Here is a 19865-nt window from a genome sequence, read left to right as displayed (position 1 = left end):
GTACTACTTGTTTTCTGCTGTCAGATTATTCATTCCGAATACCATTTCGCCGTCTTATTGCCAACAGATAGTCTGTGAGCCAGTCCTTGTTTTGAAAAGAGCGGTTGTTACTCACAAGTCCTGATCATAAGGTGTGTGCCGCTTGGGGGAATTTGTTTGCAAACTGTCCCTCGCAACTATTAACTGTTTATTGTGAAGAAATTATCACCCAGGGCTACGTAGTTGTGAATTCTTCTCCCTGACTGGAGTTCAAGAAATTTTTTTTTAGAAAGGAGAAAGACAAATGACGAAGACTAAATGACTAGCTGTGCACTTCTGGTACGCTTTACTCAAAGTCTAAGTAATTACACTGAAACCCACAAAGCTTTTTGGATCCATGTCTTCATGGCAGTTGTGATTGCTGGAATACTTGGGAAACAATAGGTAATAAAACTGCACAAATATGACTCCATAAGGAAACTTGATTCCTAGTACAAACCAGCACTCTCAAGTCTTTATCTGAGAAGTGCCATAGTCGGACAAGTCTCTTTTCCATCCCACGCGTCTTTGTGTCTTGTGAGTAGTCAGCATTCACCTGAGTAAATGCCAGCCGGGGTGAGCTACGTGTTCCTTCAGAGCCCGGTCCTGCTTGGAGAAGTTTCCCCGGTTCGCGAAGTTTGCTGGGCACCAGAAACATCACGCCAAGTTGCTGCCCAGGAGACGCGCTGCGGTGGTGCCAAGATGAGAACCCAACCGCAAGAGGGAAACGCGCCATTTGGAAGAGGAGAGGCAGAGGGGAGAGGAAGAGGGACCCACCAGCTTTCCCCCAGGCCACGCAGTGCGGCTCCTCGGGTGTCGATGCTTCCTCCCCGCTCGTACAAACCGGGAGCACCGAAAACGGTACCGCCCGCCCCCCCCAGCCCAATCCGTTAGTCTAACGCCCCGCGCACACGTTACGCAAAGAGAGCGCCCAGCCCGCGCCTCCTCCGCCTAGGTGAATAAATTATGCTAATGAGGGCGGGGAGGCGGGCCGGCGGCGGCGGCTCCGCGGCGCGGCGCGGCTGACAGCGGGGCAGCGCGGGCTGCCTGCCGGCGGGGGGGGGGGGGGGGCTGAAGAAGAGAGGCGGCTGCCGGCCGCCTGCCTGCGGGCTTCCCCGCCTGGCGCGGCTGCTGGGCGCCGGCAGGCAGGTGGAGGGGGAGCAACAAGTCCTCCGCCGGCGGCGGGGAGGAGAGCGGGAGGCGGAGGGGGGGTGGGGGTGTGTGTGTGTGTGCGGGGGGGAGCGCTTCCCGCCCCGCGGCTGAAAACCTCTCTGACAAGTGGCAAAGCGTTAGCAGAGCACGCTGCTCCCTCCGAAGGAAGGGCGGGTGGAAGCCGCGGGGGCTCGCCCCCCGCACCCAGCCCTGCTGCCGGCTTTCGGCTCCTCGCCCCCCCCTCGCCCCCCCCCGCCCCTGCTGCGGGGCTGAGTCGCGACCCGCTGCCGGGCAGCGTGCGGTGCGGGCTGCGGTGCGCGCCGCCGCTTCGCCTGGAAAGTGTGTGTGAGCCGGTCGCGGGCTTTTCTTCTACTTGCCGCGTTTATTTTTATTTTTTTTTAAACTATTTTTTTTCTGCGTTTTCCTTATTTATCCTCTCGTACTTTATTGTCACTGCTTTTGTTGCCGCTGTTCGTAAACTAATTGCCTCCATGGGGGGCGGAGGAAAGGAAATCAAAGCTGCCGCAGCTGAAGGGTGTAAAAGCATGCTGGGGAAGAGCCGAGGAGCCGCAGGACGGGATGGCAGCGGGAAGCCCGGCTGCGGCGGGGACCGCTGCCCGCGGCGGGCCGGGCCGTGCGGCTCGGCGCTGGCGGCTCTCCTCTCGGCGCTGGCGGCCGCCTCCTGCGTCTACCTGGGGGTGCGGACCAGCGACCTCCAGGCCAGGGTCGCGGCCATCGAGGGCGCCCGAGGGGGCTTCTCCGCCGCCGCCCCGCTCCCGCCGCTGCCCGGCTTTTCCCTGGAGCAGCTGAACGCGATGATGCAGGAGAAAGTGGAGCGACTTCTCGCCCAGGTGTGCGGGACGGGGGTGGCCGCTCGCCGCCGCCGCGTGTGTGCGGGACGGGGACGGGGGATGATACGGCGTGCGGGGCGGCGGGAGGCCGGCTGAGGCGATGAGGGGGGCGGCCGGCCGGGCGGGAGGTGAGGGCGAAGCGGGGAAAGTGAGCCCGCATCCCCGGGCGGCGGCGGGGCCTGAGGCGGGGGCCGGGGGCACCCCCAGCTGCCGGGACGGGTTGGGGGGGCTCGCGGGTGTCCCCCGGGCGGACGCCACCGACGCTTTTCGCGTCTGTTATTTTTTTATTTTTTTATTTTTTTTTTTAAAAAAAAACGGCGGAGGTGGGAGCGAGCCGGTGGCGTCGGGCTTGTTTTTGTTGTGGGGGTGGAGAAGTCAGCGAGACACCTTGGGTCGAGGCCAAGCGAAGAAGTCATCGCTGGTTGCGCAGCCTATGGAAGCGCCGTCAATCCCGGTTTGCGTCCGCGCCGGGCGGGAGCGCGGGCGGCGGCGGCGTGAGCCCCCCCAACCCCCTCCGGGAGCCCTCACGTTGCTTCTCTCGCCCGCAGAAATCCTACGAGCACTTGGCAAAAATACGAGTAGCGAGAGAAGCGCCTCCAGAGTGCAACTGCCCACCAGGTAACGGACACGGCTTGGAAATCTCCTCTCTGAGGCTTGCGACTCGGGGGCCGGGGGGTGGGGGTGTATGTTGGTATCCTGTGTTTTTCAAATACACCCGAGTCGGATCCGGGGGATGCCTCTTCAATCAACAGCTGTACCTTGTGTGGAAAAGGTGTAAAGCCCATAATCATCTGTTTCCACTGTGGCAGTGGATCGAAGTTAATGCTGGTTAAAAACCCCGGTTAGGCTGGGTGAAGCCAAACAATAACACTTACGAAGAAGTTAACGATCTACCCTAGCAAGAAGAAATACATTCTCTCTTAGATGGGGTAGTACTGAATCAAGGCATTGTGTGCGCAGCTTGGGAAGTGGAACAAAAGTTCCCAGTAAAATATCAAACAATTTATAACATGGGTCGAAATAGGTGGAGAGTCCGTTGCAAGTTAGCAGTAATGTATACAAGAGCTTTTCAGTCTCATTTTTCTGTAGCCTTGGATGAAAGCAGTTCCCCTAGGAAGGGATTGCAGGTTTTATACAGAGGGTTCAAAACTGTGTGTGTTTATGTAACCAGTGATGTTGCCTGACTTTGGAAATGGGGCCTCCTAATACTGGGTTCGGTTGCTCGTGCACACACAAGGCAGTGTTTCCTATGTTTTTCATGCTGCTTTTTGACAATCTGATAACTGTCAATGTTGTTTTAGCTTTATAAACTTCTGCTGATATATACTCAAGTTCAAATGGCGTCTTAAAAGATAAGAAAATAATGCTAGTGTTTCACAGGGTGAGGTAGGAATTCCAGCATCCTCCATGTAATGAAGCACACCAGTCACACACTATGTTTTACGTATCTTGCCACTCTGTATGAATAAGACATCTCCTTTACAGGTGGAATATTGCCTGTCAACGAGACTTAAGCTGATGATGTTTGCCAATAGTATGTGTGATAGTACTGTGTATATAAGGAAGGAGCTCTTCTGTTTTAGGGTTTAATTCTTGCCAAACTCATCGGTCGGAAAGGACTACCGAATCTTGGTGTTAAAACTGACTACAGTGGTTGGGACAGTGTTTTGCTGATGATGCAATTGAGCGCGGAGTATTTACTGGCTCATATAGGAGTTACCACGGCTAGCATGAAAAGGACGATATATATGACTAGGACCGTTTTAAAAGAGTACTTAGAATTACTCAACTGCCAGCTAGTTTTGGTAAAGAACACTGGTTTCCTGCTGTACTAGATATAGTTTTTTCCTTTAAGGCTAACACGAGCATACAGTGTTGATCTTATTCTCTCTGTTGCTTAACTGCAATAAATTACAAGATTCAAGTTTGTGCACTAAAAAGGAGGGTTGCTCGTCATGTTGTATGTGAAGATGTGTTCTGTGAGCCTGAAACATTGTTGAATTTGATGCCAAGCTCTCTCCCTTTTCCTTCTCCTTGTTTAAATTCATCTATTACAATGGTTTCTCTTACTGCTTTCATACTAAAGATCAGTATCTACTTTTTCACAGTTGATGTTATGTGCTGCTTTACTTCGCCACTACCACTAGAGCTCCACATTATACCAATTTTTATCTGACCTTTTTTCTTAAGAAGTATCCTTTATCTATTTGATAATGAGCAACAGAATATTTCTCACACGCGTTGTAGAAATCCTCGCTAGATGAAAGTCAAAATAAAGTGATCTGGGAAACATTTTCAAGGGAGCAAGATTCATAAGATCAGGAAAACTCATATGAATTGTTATAAAATAAAAAAAATAAATTGCAGAGAGGACTAGCTGCTATGAGGATTAGAAATGTGATAGGGAGCTTTTCACCTCTGGGTAGCTATTTCAGTTTGGAAGCAAGTTTTGTAGTGACTGAAGGATGTTGCCATGCGATAGACTCATTTTGGACAGCTTAAAATGAGATGATGCTCTCATGCTTGTTGCCGGTGGACAGGTGCCTACCTCAAAATGGCATCGTCTTGGGAGCCTTGTCTGAGAGAACAAGGGCTGAGTGGCACCACCCCCCGAGTACTGCGCCTTCCGAACAGCAGCCGTTAGGCAGAGCAGGAGGGGATAGAGTGAATAAATTGTTGTTTCTTCATTTGGTTCACTTCATTAGAATTCCTTTTTGACTGGACAGGACGGGCTTTTATTTTCATCCTTAATGCTGCTATTACAAATTTGGACTACTGTGGCATTTGGGTTAATAGGAAAAGTGTCATGGAAACTCAGCGGTTTTTCTGTTGCCTGCTATTTGTGAAGCCAAAGAGTAAATTGCCTCTCTACTTCCCCACGTGGTTCCCTTTTGCTGCTTTATTCTGCTCAGCTTCTGCATTTCCTCCCTGGGTTTCTGTAATAATAAAATACATGTCTGTTAGAGATGACTTTGGAAGGCCTTCGTGGTACAGAGGTGATTTTTTGAAACACCCCTATGCTGCGAGAAAAGGCTGCCGCCAAATGGCCATCAAGGCAGTTTCCATCATCCTGCCCTTTAAAGAGAAATAAAGATTATTCAAAACTAGGTTACATTGTTCTCTACCAAAAGAAGAGAAGGAAATTCAATCTGCAGACCGGAGGGTGCGAACGTGGCCTCTGGTTTAGGATTAAAGTTATGCAACTGGTGTAGATCTCATTAGCTTGAGATGTTCATCCCCTTGGGGCTCTTCATGGTAGGAACTCGCACGTTCAAAGGAAACCGGCTTTGAATGGCTCGGATACCAAAGGCAGCCAGATTCACAACTGCTCATAGCTTGCAGAGCTGTCCACATGTAGCTCCTTTTAATTCAACCATAGCCTTGGACGTTGTCTAGAGTGAAGAGTGGTCACGTTTCTCTTTAAAAACTTTGCTTTCACTAAATGTGGTTTTTCTAATTATTGTTTTCTTATAAAAGAAACACAGCGTGGATTAGAGTTTTGATTTTAATTCTGCAAGACTAAAACCAGATACCAAAGATTTTGTAAATATTTTTAAAATGACAATAGCAGGCATTCCTTCTCCTCTTAAAGCAGAGTAATAAAGTTTGAAAAGTAAATGCATGCTGACATTCCTCTTAAATTACCTCAGCTCTAACAAGAGTGCCAGCTTAAATCCCATGCTTGCAACTAGTGCTGCAGTTCCTGCTGGCAGTTAGCCTTCTGCACGTGGGACTGAGGGGCAAATTGAGTGGCTAAAATTATTTTAAGCATAATAAATTAATTTTCCTTTGCCAGATTTATTATTTATTGTAAATTAATGTTTCTCTACTGTAAAAGATGAACAAAACCTGTAGGTGTGTAGGTAATTCTTTCATACGTTTGAATCTTCCTTTAAATGGCTGTGGGAGCATAATCAGCTTTTATGAGGAACAGTCAAGCACAGTACTGGATACTTCTTGCCAAGTGCCAAGAACTATACCAGTGTGGAAAGAGTAACACATGCAGAAAGCACAGGGATACTCCCAATTCAATAGAGTTTTAAGAAAGCCTTAGGTTTTCCTGGATTCTTCAGTCTTTCCTCTTCCAGGAAGCATTCACATGTATTCCTAGGACTTGTAGACTTTGACAGAAATTAACACATGCTTGCATGTTTTAGTGAATTGATCCTTTATGTATTGTAAGGGTCAAGTTCTGACGTTTGTGGTCATGTGCCATGATGTCTCATTCTGTAAGTGGTCCTCAGAGCCCGCTCCTGGAGTCAGATGGTGTTGGCAGGAGTAGGAGTCAAGTCTATTAGTACCAGAAAGTTCAAACTTGGTCAGCAGGAAGGCTACCAAGTGACTGTGTATGGTTTTACATGTCCCTTTTGGCCAGTTTTGGGAAGCAATTACTCTTTTTCTTCCTTCTCTTTTAAGGAAGACCTTTATAATGAATTCATTCTTTCAAAAAAAAAAAAAAAGAGCAAACAGTGTTATGTAAGTAGGAATGGCTATATGCCGTACATGTCTTTAATTCTGCATTGACAAAGGATAGACTGCGTAACATAAAAATTTTTTTTTAACTGCTACAACACACTGTGTATGTATGTTCACTATAGCTTGCACATAAAATGATGGGGTTTGCAGGTTTTAGTGTGTGCTTGGTTTTTTTGTTTTTGTTTTTCCTTCTTTTTCTCCCCAGAACATCAGCTAAACATCATTGATGGGTACCTGGCAAAGTTGACCGAACAAATTTTCTTTTGTTTTTTTGTGCCACAGGCAATGTTTCTTCCTTTGCTCTTTCACTTGTGTTTTTTTTTTTTTTTTCCCCATCAATGAACTTGCATTCTTCTTCCCCTTGTGTTCAGATACCTGTGGCTTCAAACCCTTTCCAGGCATGGACGCTGTCATCATTCTTCTTTCTTAGCCAGCTATTTTGTGCTGTTTTTTTAATCATGTCATCTTGATTCTCTGCTCCAGTCTTAAAGAGCTTTATGGTTTGGCATTTGAAGTACCTCCTATTTCACTACGCAATTTGTTGCGATCAGGTTATAAAGCTTGTTTCATTGGAGTTGTGTGTATATAAACCTGTTCATTCAGCAGATGAAATGCCATAGGCCAAGGGTTTTTTGGGAGGATAGAGAGTACCAGCTGGTCTTATTCTGGTTATAGTAATTCTAGTGGGAAAACTCTGTTCTACAGCAGCAGTTCTTCAGTAAGATGATGAGTCTGCTGTATGTATTTTGGTAGCAGCATGGATGGCAAAAATCAATGTATTTTCTTAGCATCACAGTACTGTTTTTGTCTTCTTAAACACCTAATGTTTGTTTTGACATGCAGTGGAAGTACAATTTAGGCACTCTTTCTTATTTCCACATGTTCCATAAGGACTGTTTTCCTGGAGCATTTCAATTAGTGAGGCTGAAAGAATGGAGGAGAAATCAATTTTGGGGATTAAAAGAATCCCAAAATAGATATCAGCAGGGTATTACTTTTTTTTTTTTTAAATTATGATTATAGTGAAGCAGTTCTGTAAAGACTGAAGAGGTAAAGAAAAGAGGAGCTGACTTCAGTGTTTACCAGTAGAGAGACCCAAAAGAAAATATAAAGAGATATAGAAAGTATCCAAAGTGTTTTTCCCTGTTACTTAAAATTCCAGAGTGTGCTAGCTGAACCTAGCTCCCAGCACTACTTATTTCTGCCATGTCTGTATCATCTATTTGCTGAATGCAGCGCTCAGCTCTAATTTTGTAATTTTTCTGACAGGGCTTTGAGTTCCCCTTTCATACCTTCACTGGTTTGATATTTTTCATTTCAGTTCCTAGATAAAGATGTTTATTGATGTGCAGCAGCATGCAACCTTCTGGGTAGTCTGTTGTCTTGTTTGGATGACTGATTAGAGATACTGTTTTCTCCCCACAGAATAGCTAAATATATTTTATTGGCTAAGATGTGACCTTTTAATTCCCTTCCCTCTGGGTAAGGAGGTAGGGTGTGCAGCATGATGAATGAAACATAATGTGGCTCAAAGGAGACCTGATTGACAACAGACTGCACCAGATTTCTGTCTTTTGTAATATTATTGATGTCAGTGGTGGTGTAAAAAAGGTTGATTTGACCGCAGAAGTGTTATTAACAAAAGGTTTTTCTATGACTTGAATTAAAATTTATTGAACTTGCACAGTTTTGTCAAACAAGGCATATTAAAAGGAAGATTTGATTATCTGCATTAACTGTTCTTATATTATATGAGATTAATGTTAATATAAGAACATATTATATATGTTCTTATATATGTTCTTAGATTACCTTCCATGTGGCAGCTGTCCATCTCAAACTGCTGAAGTGTCAAAGCAGTTCAAGTACAGCAAGTCTTGCAGTGTGAGAAGTGGCTGTTAAGCCCACTTCTGGAGCAATGCTTTTAGTGTGTGTGTGGTGTTTTTTTTTTTTCTTTCTTAAATTGTTAAATGTATGCATCTATTTCCTTAAAGACTCTTTAAAGCTTGGATAACTTGAATTCTGTTCAGCAATACTCACCCCCTGCCCCTTTCCTTAAAGGTTAGTGGGTTCTTGGGAACATGTTGCCAGAAGAACAGCACTTCTGCACCTGCATTACAGCACTCGTCCTCCTTCTCGCTCCCTTCTAAATTTACTGGCTGCAGCTTACCTGCCTATTTTTTTTATATACTTAACGCAGTAAAAATCAGCTGGCTTTGAAAACAGCATGACTGACAGAAGCTGTCTTTATAGGGCCTTTTAGGTTACCACATAGAATCATATAATTAGTATGTTCAAGTTACCAACCCTGTGAAACCATCCATCTTTAACACACGCAGAACTTGAGTCATGTTGCTAACTACAGCTTCTTCAGCAAGGCTTGTCTACACAGAGCACTTTTCCCCTTAATTGTTTCAGTTGATTTCCTAAGTCAGCCACAAAAAGGAAATCTGACTGCTTACTTAGAACTATTAAGAAGGTATAAGAAGGCATAGAATAACACAGGCTGGAAGAAACACTTTTCCCTCTGTATGATTAAAGCTGCAGCTTGCAGTTAGATAATACACACCATAGTGAACACAATGCTGAGGGCTTGCTTTTTGGAAGCTTGCAGACTGTCATGTTTTTGCTGGTTAGACGTACAGTAGAGCAGTGCCTGCTTAAATTCATCTGCTCAGGTCTTTTCATGAGATTAAATTAAGCAGAAGCTGTTCATGAGATCTTAATAAAAATAAATGTCAGGACAAATTTTCAGAACTGAGTGCCAAATTTGAAAGTGCAAGATTCCTATGTACCTTTCATGTAAATATAGCTATTTTTTCTCTATGTAGACTTGAACAACCTTAGAAATACAGGTCAGGTTGATACCCCAGGAGATCACCTTTTTCATGATTTTGGGCTCTGAAGCAAATGTATCTAGGCCATCGTTGTCAGGTATTTCCTTCCATGCGGTTCACAACTGCAGTGTCTAGTCAGTTATGGCTCAACAAGTTGTTGGATCTGCCTTAATTTTGTGATTAAGCTCAGCGGCCTCATGTAGGTAGTCTCCTCAGTTAAAAATGTGCAGCTCTGTAAACAGGTAAATGTGTAGTGCAAGAAACTGCTAATGCATAGATGTGCCTAAGCTAAAATAATCTACTATTTAAACATTTCCATAGGTTGCCTAGTTCTTAACAGGCAAGCTACAGTTTCCTTATTTGTGAAGTAAACCACTTGTCTCATCCTTTGTGTTCATGAAGAAAACGCTGATCATTGCGCTCACCTTAAAACAGCTTTTAAAATATGTTGGAAGACAGTCTTGTCTGTGTTGCATGCTATAAAACTTATCCTTTCTGCTCCTCTCCTCTTCTTCTTTTTTTTTTTTTTTTTTTTTTTTTTTTTTTTGCGGGGTGGTGGTGGTGTATTGAAATTGGTTCTCATTTATATGTGCAGCTGTATGTTTATAGGATTAGGCATTTACATGCAGTTCTAAGTATTGCATGCATGTTTGGGGAGAACTGTTTCTTCTTGTGCTTGGAAGGCTTTGAAACAGATGATGGTGATGCCTGGTGAGATTTTTTTTTTTTAGAAATATGAAGTTATTATACATTCATGTAAATCTTTTTATGGGAAAGATATGTTCTTACAATTATCAAAGATATGATGACAGCCCTTTGTAGGGCAAAGAAACAATAAACAGAATGAAGAAAGTGTGTGATAACAGAGGTGATAAAACTGGGATGTTACTTTTTCTTTTAAAATGTTCTAAAAATTAATAAAATGATTTCTGAGACTTCTGCTTAGACATGTTCAGCCAAGAAGCAATGTAGCCTTTAAGCAACAATAATTTGTCCTACTCTGTCTTAAAAATTGAGCAGGTAGTTGTCAAATATAAAGAAAGTATAGTTTTCTTTAGAACGTGTACAGATGAATTACATGAGGAAATAGATGGAGGTCTATTAAACCCAGTACTTTTAGTTTAGTTTGTGTTAGGCATTAGAATGATCATCTTAGTTCTGGTCATGCATGAAACTTATCTTGCAGTTATTGTGTGTTGGGCAAGTATATTAGAAAATTTCATTAGTGATTTGCTTATTTTTTTAAGTGCTTAGGAATTTAAATTTGGGTTTTTAGGAATATGATTTATAGATTTTTTCCATAGATGTTTACCTTTGCTTAATATGCCTTGTTTGGGCTCACAATGGAGAGTGGATCACAAACTCACAGGTTTTTGGGGAGGTTGAAAAGGAGCTGTACAGGGAATAAAGGTGGACATTAGTCCCTCTCAGTAGCTTCCCCTACCCTTCTGTGACTCTTCTACAAGCTCAGCTGAAGAAGTGTTGAGGAGAAGGGTATGAAAAGATCTTTCCCTTTTATCTTTGGTCCTCTTTAATGCAGTACTGTCTAACATAGCAGTATGATGGTTTTGGTAGTCTTTCATGCTCTGCCATAACTTGGACGGACAGTAGGCTGCCTGCCAAGTCAGGGTGACGTAGTGTAGAATATAGCTCACTATAGTAGGGAAAACCTGCAAAAAGCTGGGTGGCTGATCCCCTGCTTCCCGCTGACTGCAATAGCTGGCTCTGCCTTTTGCTGGTACTACCTCAGTCTGTTGGTACCTGGGAGGTGCTCCCTCTGAGCAGCAAAGATCTGTGGAAGTGTTTTATTTGCTCTTCTTTTTTTTTAAAAAAGAAGCAGAACCAATTAGCTCATGAAATTGGCTCTTCCTACCCTTTTGAAGAGTTTTAGTACTCTTAGGAGTAAGGGGCTGTAGAGTAACAGTGGTAAATATAATGGGAGGAAGGCTGTAGAAAAGAAGTAGTTTTAAGGGCTTTGCTGTTCTGCTGTTTGCAGTTTGTGCTGTCTTAAGAAAAATCCATTTATTTTACCTTCCACTTGAGTATTTTCAATATCACTTCTGTCAATATAATAGCACAGAAAAAAAAAAAATCACACTACAAGTGTATGTTAGAGGTTTAGCTTGTGAATGAGGTTCCTTCCATAAGTATAAACTCATTCTTAGCACGCTGAGCTTAAGATTATGCTGAAAAACTTCTATTTAAAAGACCTTTTCTAAAATTGGGGGGTGGGTGACGGGGAGGATGAGGAACACAGGAGTTTTGAAACCAGGAAACTGTATTGAAAATTGGAGACCAAAATCTTTTATCAGAGGTGTGGCTGCCATTTCAGTGACAGATTTGTGTATGCGTATCTGAAAACAGAACAGCACTCTGTAATGTGAAGGATACTAAATAAACTCTCTAAAAAGATATTCCTGTGATTAAGATCATGTACAGTCTGTACGAGCAAGAGCATAGCTGGCTGTAGACTAAGGCCTAGCTTGTGTTGGTAGTACTAGTTGTGTTGCTAGGAAATGACCTAAGGTTTCTTATATATCAGTGCTTCAGCTGGATGATAGTAGGGTTTTCATGGAGGACTGCAGTGCTGAAAGTCAAAGTGTATACATCTTAAGTTGAGGAGGTATTTCCTTTGGCTGGCACCTCTAATGTTCTCTTAAGAATATGAGAACCAGCTGCTTGAAGGTGCCCTTCCTCTTCCTCCCTGCCCTGTGCCCGTACCCTCTGAGTAAGTTCCTGTTCTGATTTCCTTGATGTTCTTAGGGGAAGCTTTGATACCTGAGCATAGGGGTATAGCTGCAGCGGATTGAAAGGATAATCTCCATAGTCTCTGTATTAATATTCTGTTCTCCAGTCACAGAGTTTACATCTAGATAATGCCCAATGGCATCACTATGAAAAATACTGTTAAGTGTTGGCTGGAGGGTCTCTGTACTGTCAACTCTTTTGCTGCTTTTTATCAAATGTTCCTTTAATGTTTGCACCTCTACTGCTATACTGCCAGTTGAAGGATGACAAATGTTGGGAACTGTCACTTCAGCTTGACATAGAGGTGATTAATATACCGTTGATTTCACACCCTTCACCTCTCAGGCAGGATAGCTGTCTCAAACTTCAGTAAAAATACTTCCTGACTCATAATTTGGTCCTTGTACCAGGAGATGTGCTCTGTGCCAACATACTCAAGTGTAGACCGAAGTGGAGTCATTGTTGAGGTGGTCCTTATGGCAGTGCTGAGCTTAAACTCTGCTTTTCTTTGTTCTCTGTCCTGGCGGATGCTCGATAGTTCTTTGTGTCACTTAATTATATGCAGCTTGGGGAATGGCTTTAGTTGGCACTTACAAATGCAATGGTATCACAGAAATGGATTGCGGTGTTTGCTGTAGCTATCTATGTTTGTTTATGAAGAAGTTGCAGTTCAGTAAGGATCATCTTGCATATGTTTCCCAAGTGGTTCCTGGGAGTAGGCACACAGAATACTGATGAACCAGAGAGGCTGAAAGACACAGTGGCACAGCATCGGTTTAAAATGAACCAGTGCTTAGACAGCCATTGTCAATACTTACTTAGGGTTGGTGTCTTTGTAATGATGACAGTAATGTTTGTAGAAGGCTGGAAATGTTTCTGTATGTGAAGATGAAGTGTTTTTCCAATGCAGCAAGCATGTAAGTGCACTGTATTTCTTTAGTGTAGGGAGACTAATCTTAGTGAAGGGAGATTAGTATTTAAGTCTGACAGTTGTGGATTTCACTTTAGGACAGCTTTGCATAATTCCTTAGTTTGAATTCCAGGCTGAGCCACATCCTAATGTGCAGTAGGAGGACTTTCTTTTAGTGTATTCAATTAAGAGGCAGTACATAAGCCATTAGAGTGGCCAGTTTAAAAGAAGCATGAGTCTTGAAAATTGAACCACCAGCAATGAGGGAGAAATACAGCAAGACTGAGATCCTCACTTTTTTTTTTTTTTTTTTTGTCTCTTAAAATGGATTTGCTGCTACAAAGTGGTCTTTTGATGTATTCCAAACAATTCCAGTCCATTTTAGGACAATGAGGAGAAATTAATCTGTTTTCAATGTGTATTACAACAACTGGAAAACTCTGGAACACTCTGGAAAAAGCTTTCATAGCAAGTTTAAAGAAGTGCACCTTGGAGGAAACATTGTGCTTAATGACTTACAGCAGGGACAACTAAGTAACAGTTCTGTATTGTGATTGTATTCCTTTACAGGACTGTGAAAGTGGAGTAGAACATATTTGAGTTCTTCCCTCTGTAAAATAGAATTGATGTAAATACATTAACTAAAGTGTGCTAAAGACTTACAAGTACAAAGTATTCACAATTTTGAATAAAGTTACTGTCTTAAGGAGCAGAAATTTCTTTCTCTCCAAGGCATTCCTCTCCTCTCCTTTTTAATTTTGGTAATTATCTCTCTGTGCTCCATTTTGATCAGTAGTACAGGATGTAATCAGATAGAATCTGTTGAAGAATCATTGCTGGCAGTCACATGGTTTTTTTGAGGATACTGAAATGGGATCTTGTATAGTGCTCTTTCTTCTTTCCTTAGGTTGCTGAATCATCACATGTGAAAGTAGTTGTGAAAACATCAATTTGCAACTGAAGTAACCTTTTGAGAACTCTTTAGAAGGATGTTTTGTTATAAAACCAACCCAACCCTGAAGAACATTCTTAATTGAACAGGTGGGCAATTCCAGCTCAGATCACTTATGCAAGGATAGCAGTAGCTTCTTCTGCTACCACAATTTCTGATATCCAAACATTATTTTAATTTTAGCTGAAGGTAGCCTTTAACTGGAATTCTGAGTGACAATAATCAGACTTGATATGTGCATATATGTTACTTCAGGCACATTAATAGGCCCATAGATTTTAACTGAAATCAGTAGTTACTCTGGAATCTGAGAGAGGAGCATGGCCTTGTTGTTGTTCAGGCTTTTTTGGGGAGTGTTGTTTGGTTTTGGGTTTTTTTTGTGTGTTTTTTTTTTTGTGTGGTTTTTTTTTTTGTTTTTTTTTTTTTTTAGATTTTGTTGGTTGTTTTTTTTCCTTTGGGTAGTTGTACATACATGTTTATATGGGCAGCCGTTATCATCTACTTTAGCTTTGATGTATAGTACTTTTCCATCATACAAATACTATTTTTTATTTATTTACCATTCAGTTTATCGCTTATTCTTTCCAATTTCCAGGCAAGAACATTATGTCTATATCTACTTCTAGGAATACAGATTTAGTTTTGTAATATTGTAAGAGTTCTGGCTGCACTTGGGGACAGTCTGAACAGTAGAAATTATTAAATGTATTTATGGGAAAGTTACATGTTCTCACATCTCAATTCACAGACCCAATGAGTATTGTTCTGAGGATTGTTGATTGTTTAAAGTGATTAGATAAAGCTACTAAAAAAAAAAATCTTACGGAAGTGTTCAAAACATTGGTTCTGAGGAATAGAAAAAAACCCCCCATATATACAGCTGGACTTTCATCTTAATTTCCTTACCAACATGACTGAATTCTGCATATGCACGTGTTTTTCTACTCAAATAGGTTTTCATACTTGTGCAATAAGTGATCCCTCTATTTAATTCAGACTGTTCTTTTAACTCTATGAACTAGCTTTCACATTCCCTGCTTTCCTGACGCTATGCTTGAAAAGTCACTGTGTGCTTAACCTAAATGTTCCTTTCTTTATGGAAACATTAGTTAACGTTTTTCATACCACTGCACTTTGTAAGTTTCTTTGCTTGCAGTGGTATGAAAAAGTTGAAGATCCCTGTTTGGACTGTCAAAATCTGGAATAATCATAGAATCACAGGATATTTCAAGTTGGAAGGGACCCATAAGGATCATTGAGTCCAACTCCCTGCTCCTCACAGGACTACCTAAAACTAAACCATATGACTAAGAGTGTTGCCCAGATGCTCCTTGAACTCTGACAGGGTTGGTGCCATGACCACTTCCCTGGGGAGCCTGTTCCTGTGACTGACCACCCTCTCAGTGAAGAACCTTTTCCTAATGTCCAATCTGAACTTCTCCTGATGAGCTTCATTCCGTTTCCTGGTGTCCTGTCTCTGGTCACCAGAGAGAGGAGATCAGCACCTTCCCCTCCACTGCCTCCCTTGAGGAAGTTGTAGATTATGATGAGGTCATCTCTCAGCCTTCTTTGTTCCAAGCTGAACAAACCTAGTGACCTCACCAGCTCCTCATAAGTCTTGCCCTGGAGACCTTTCACCATCCTGGGTCACCCTCCTCTGGACACACTCTAATAGTCTGATGTCCTCCTTCTATTCAGGAGCCCAAAACCGCACACAGTACTTGAGATGGGGCCACACCAGTGCAGTGTAGAGTGGGACAATTGCCTCCCTCAACTAGCTAGCTATGCTGTGCTTGAAGCACCCCAGGACACAGTTGGCACTTTTGGCTGCCAGGGCACACAGTTGACTCATATTCAACTTGCCATCATCCCAAACCCCCAGATCTCTTTCCACTGGGCTGCTCTCCAGCCTCTCGTCCCCCAATTCGTACGTTTAACCAGGGTTACCCTGTCCCAGGAGCAGAATCTGGCACTTGCCTTTGTTAGATTTCATATGGTTGGTGATTGCCCAGCTCTCTAGTCTATCCACCTCTTTCTGTAAGGCCTCTCTACCTTCAAGGGAGTCCACAGCTCCTCCTAGTTTAATATCGTCGGCAAACTTAATGTACACTTGATTCCTGCATCCAGATAATTTGTGAACCGTTAAAGAGCACTGGCCCTGAAATTGAGCCCTGGCGAACCCCACTGGTGACTAGCTGCCAACTGTTGTAACCCCATTTACAATAACTCTCTGAGCCCAACCCATCAGCCATTTGTTCACCCAATGTATTACGGACTTGTCTAGCTAGTATACTGGACATTTTGTTCGGAAGGATACCGTAAGAAACATTATCAAAAGCTTTGCTAAAATCCAAACCCACCACATCTACTGGCTTCCATTGGTCAATTAGGTGGGTGACCTTGTCATGAAAGGAAATTAAGTTGGTTTAGCAGGACTTTACCCTCATGAATTTGTGCTGGCTATGACCAATGACTGTGTTGTCTCTCAAGTGTTTTTTTTTTTTTTTTTTCAAAAACGCCCGGAGTTACTTTCTCCATAATTTTACCGGGCACTGAAGTGAGACTGACAGGCCTGTAATTACCACGGTCTTCCTTCTTGCTGTTCTTGGAAACTGGGAGGACTTATGCCAGCTTCCAGTCAGCTGGGACCTCTCTGGACTCCCAAGACCATTGAAAAATAATGGAGAGAGGTCCCGTGATGACATCATCCAGTCCTTTCAGTAGCCTGGGATAAATCCCATTGGGCCCCATAGATTTATGTCCATCCAGCTGGAGCAGCAAGTCTCAAACAAGTTCAGGGTTGGCTGGGAGTTTATCATCCCCCTAGTCACGGTCTTCCAACCGTGGGCTCTGGAGTCCCAGGGCCCATTATCGGTGTTGAAGACAGAGGTGAAGAAAGCATCAAATGTCTCCACTCTGTCTACGTCCCTATTTGTGAGGTGACCGACCTCATCAAGTCATGGACCAATGTTATCTCTGATCCTCCTTTTGCTGTTAACATATTTTAAAAAAGCCCTTTTTGTTGTCCTTCGCAGTGCTGGCCACCTTGAACACTAATCGAGCTTTGGCTGCACAAATTTTCTCCCTACAGTGGCGAACAGCATCTCTGTCGTCCTCCCATGTCACCTGTACTTGCTTCCAGCGTCCATACGCTTTCCTTCTAGATCATCTCTGCTCAGCCAAGCTGGCTTTCTGCCCCGCTTGCTTGACTTCCAACACCTTGGAATTGCCCGCTCCTGCACTCTTAAGAGATGGCTCTTAAAAAGTGACCAGCTTTCACGGATCCCAATACTATCAAAAGCACATTCCCAGCGGACCTTACTGACTAGCTCCTTCAGCAGCCTGAAGTCTGCTCTCACCATATCTATTGTCAGAGTTTTGCTGGCAGTTTTTCTTCTATCACCAATGACGTGAAACTCAACTACTTCATGGTCACTGTGACCGAGACAACCACCAATCGCCACTTCACCCACAAGTCCCCCTCTGTTTACAAACAACAAAAGTAGGAGGGCACCTTTCCTAGTGGGCTCCCTTAGTACCTGCACCAAGAAGTTATTGTCAACGTGCTTCAGGAGTGTGCTAGCAGAGGGGAGAATAACTCAGCCTATGTTGTTAAAAGAAACATCCATACTCAGAAAAATCTAGTTTTCAAAGACTGAGATAAGCGAGGGAGAATACACCATAGTAGAGACAAGGCACCTGGTTTGTTCATAGCTTCCTAAGACAGTCTCCCAAGATAGCCTAATAAAGAATTAAGGCTTGACACAGTCTTAAAAGACTGTTTTACTTTTTTTTTTCCTCTTAACATTTTACCATACAGCTTTTCTGTGCAGCATCTGGGAAAGGTTAGCTCAGGGTGGATTTTGGTAATTTAGGGGTTATCTCAGATAGTACTTATTGTTCACTCAGTCTGAGCAGTGGATGACAGCAGGATATGTTGAAGTGTAAACTGCTGAAAGGGCTTCTCAAAGCTTAGCAAATGCAGTGATGTCAAGAGGGAAAAAAAAAAAGGTGACATGTCTGTGGTATGTCTTCTACTGAAGCACATTTTGTAGACATTGTGTGCTCATCTAAGATGTCTAGATTTAATGGCTTAAAGGACAGATTGGCTGGGGACTTGAACAATGGCACAAGGTGGGGTAAGTGCCTCTTATTTCTGGGCTGTCTCCTAGATGATGTGTATAGGCAAGTAGTCATCACACCCCCTCAACTTCTACTGAAAAATGGTGAGCAGGGAGAATGCATGACCTGCATGTTGTCCTCCTGACAGAGGGTGTTATCCTGCTGCATGGAGCTGACAAGGAAGGAATTTATAGGAAGATGGAGGCTGGTGTGAACTAGTAGTAAGTTATTCCCTAAACAAGGGAATGATCATAACTCTTTCCAATTCTACATCACTCTCTTCTGGTCTGGTAGTAACACTACACAAGCAGAACCATGAAAATAGTGCACATGCTGGCTTCCTTTGTGCTGTAGCAGTGTTCCACAAAGCCCATAGGAGCTACCACACTCTGCATGTTATTTGTGTCTATTGAAACATATTAAAGTGTCCAGACCAATGCTCTGTGGTAGAAGTTGATGCTGAAGTCCTAAAGGCACAGGGATGGGCTTGACTTATCATCCCTCCTTGCTTGATCATGTTGCTGTAAGTCCTTTATCTCTCTTTGATTTCTTGCTTTGTGTAGAGCAGGAGGGACAACAGCTAGGGTCTGAACTCTGATCCCTCCTGTGGACTGGTATTTTGCTAGAACCGGATTTCAATTATGGTCCCAGATTTCTTTTTTTCCTGAGGCATGTTGTTTATATGTTTGGCTTAGTAGCCTAGTGACCACATATTCCCATCACATGTGTGTTTGTCTTGTAAAGTGTGAGACTTTACAGAAAAAGATTGGTGGGGCACGATATTATTATGTTGCCATTAATCATAGTTTGAGATGAACTGTAATTGTTTAGCTTAGTTACTAATAATAGCACTTGGATAGGGACTAATGCAGCTAAAATTTTTCTGACTGGGAAAATTCCTGCTGGTTCTAAAGAACACTTGTTTTCAAATGAAGACAGATACCTCTTCAATTTGTCATCTTTCTTTCAGATGCCCAAGCATTATCTCTCGTTGACTGCCTTCAGTGTTCTTTAAGCTGTGTTGCTGGAGATGGCAAAGAGGGTTACTCACGTCTCTGTATTGTGTTGTGTGTGTTCAGGCACACTAATCTTTTTGTTAGGCTGTGATTGGTCACCTCATTCTAAACCCTATGAAGCTGCTGAGTAAAAGTGGCTTGAGGAGGACTTTTGTGACAGATAGCCATCAGTTTAAAGTCTGGGAGGAGTCTATAGTGATCTGTGAGGAGAGGTTCGTGGGGGCCCTTTTGATGGCAAATGGACAGATGGTTTTCTCCACTTGATAGTATGCAGAATATACAATAGCACCAGCACTTGCATCCACACCAAGTGAGATTGCATGGCTGCTTCATGATGGGAGCATACACTTTTTGTAGGCACAGCAAGGGGACATTTACTTGTTGCTACTTTCCTTTCAGCTGCTTTGTTGAGAGATCAAGACTGCCCTTTTGTGAAGTGAAACAGTGTTCTTGGTAAAACAATAGCTTCATAAAGGATGTCATTGTATACATATGTACATTCTATATAACTAGCCCCCACTTTCTTTCTGAAATACAATCAAAAGGAAGGCTAGAACCAGTAGTTCCAAATCCCTGTTGTTTGTGGTTTGATAAAATACAGTTAGTTTTTTTTAATTGTGCTGTCAAATGATTGAACTGAATAAAATGACAATTTTTTCCACAAAGTTAATTACATGCTCTTTGATTAGCAAAGAAGGTACATAAGAAATTAATTTTCCTAAACATACTGCAAAGTATAACTGCTGATGTATTGACCAACAGCAGGCAGCTTGTGTTCATTTG

At 42.9% G+C, this 19865-nt stretch overlaps 1 protein-coding gene across 1 annotated transcript in view; it reads left to right on the top strand.

Annotated features, from left to right (window-relative positions):
* The first annotated feature begins 1211 nt into the window (after positions 1-1211).
* Positions 1212-19865, top strand: part of COL25A1 (collagen type XXV alpha 1 chain) — a 317436-nt gene continuing 298782 nt past the window's right edge. The window contains exons 1-2 of the mRNA XM_075032675.1: positions 1212-2021; positions 2570-2639. Coding sequence (XP_074888776.1) covers positions 1662-2021; positions 2570-2639 — 430 coding nt within the window. The 5' untranslated portion in view covers positions 1212-1661. The remainder of the gene's footprint in view (positions 2022-2569; positions 2640-19865) is intronic.

The sequence above is a fragment of the Buteo buteo genome, chromosome 1 (assembly GCF_964188355.1).
Source record: "Buteo buteo chromosome 1, bButBut1.hap1.1, whole genome shotgun sequence".
In the NCBI taxonomy this organism is placed as follows: domain Eukaryota; kingdom Metazoa; phylum Chordata; class Aves; order Accipitriformes; family Accipitridae; genus Buteo; species Buteo buteo.
Note: the sequence above shows the minus strand (reverse complement) of the source record. Positions and strands in the feature narration are given on the sequence as shown.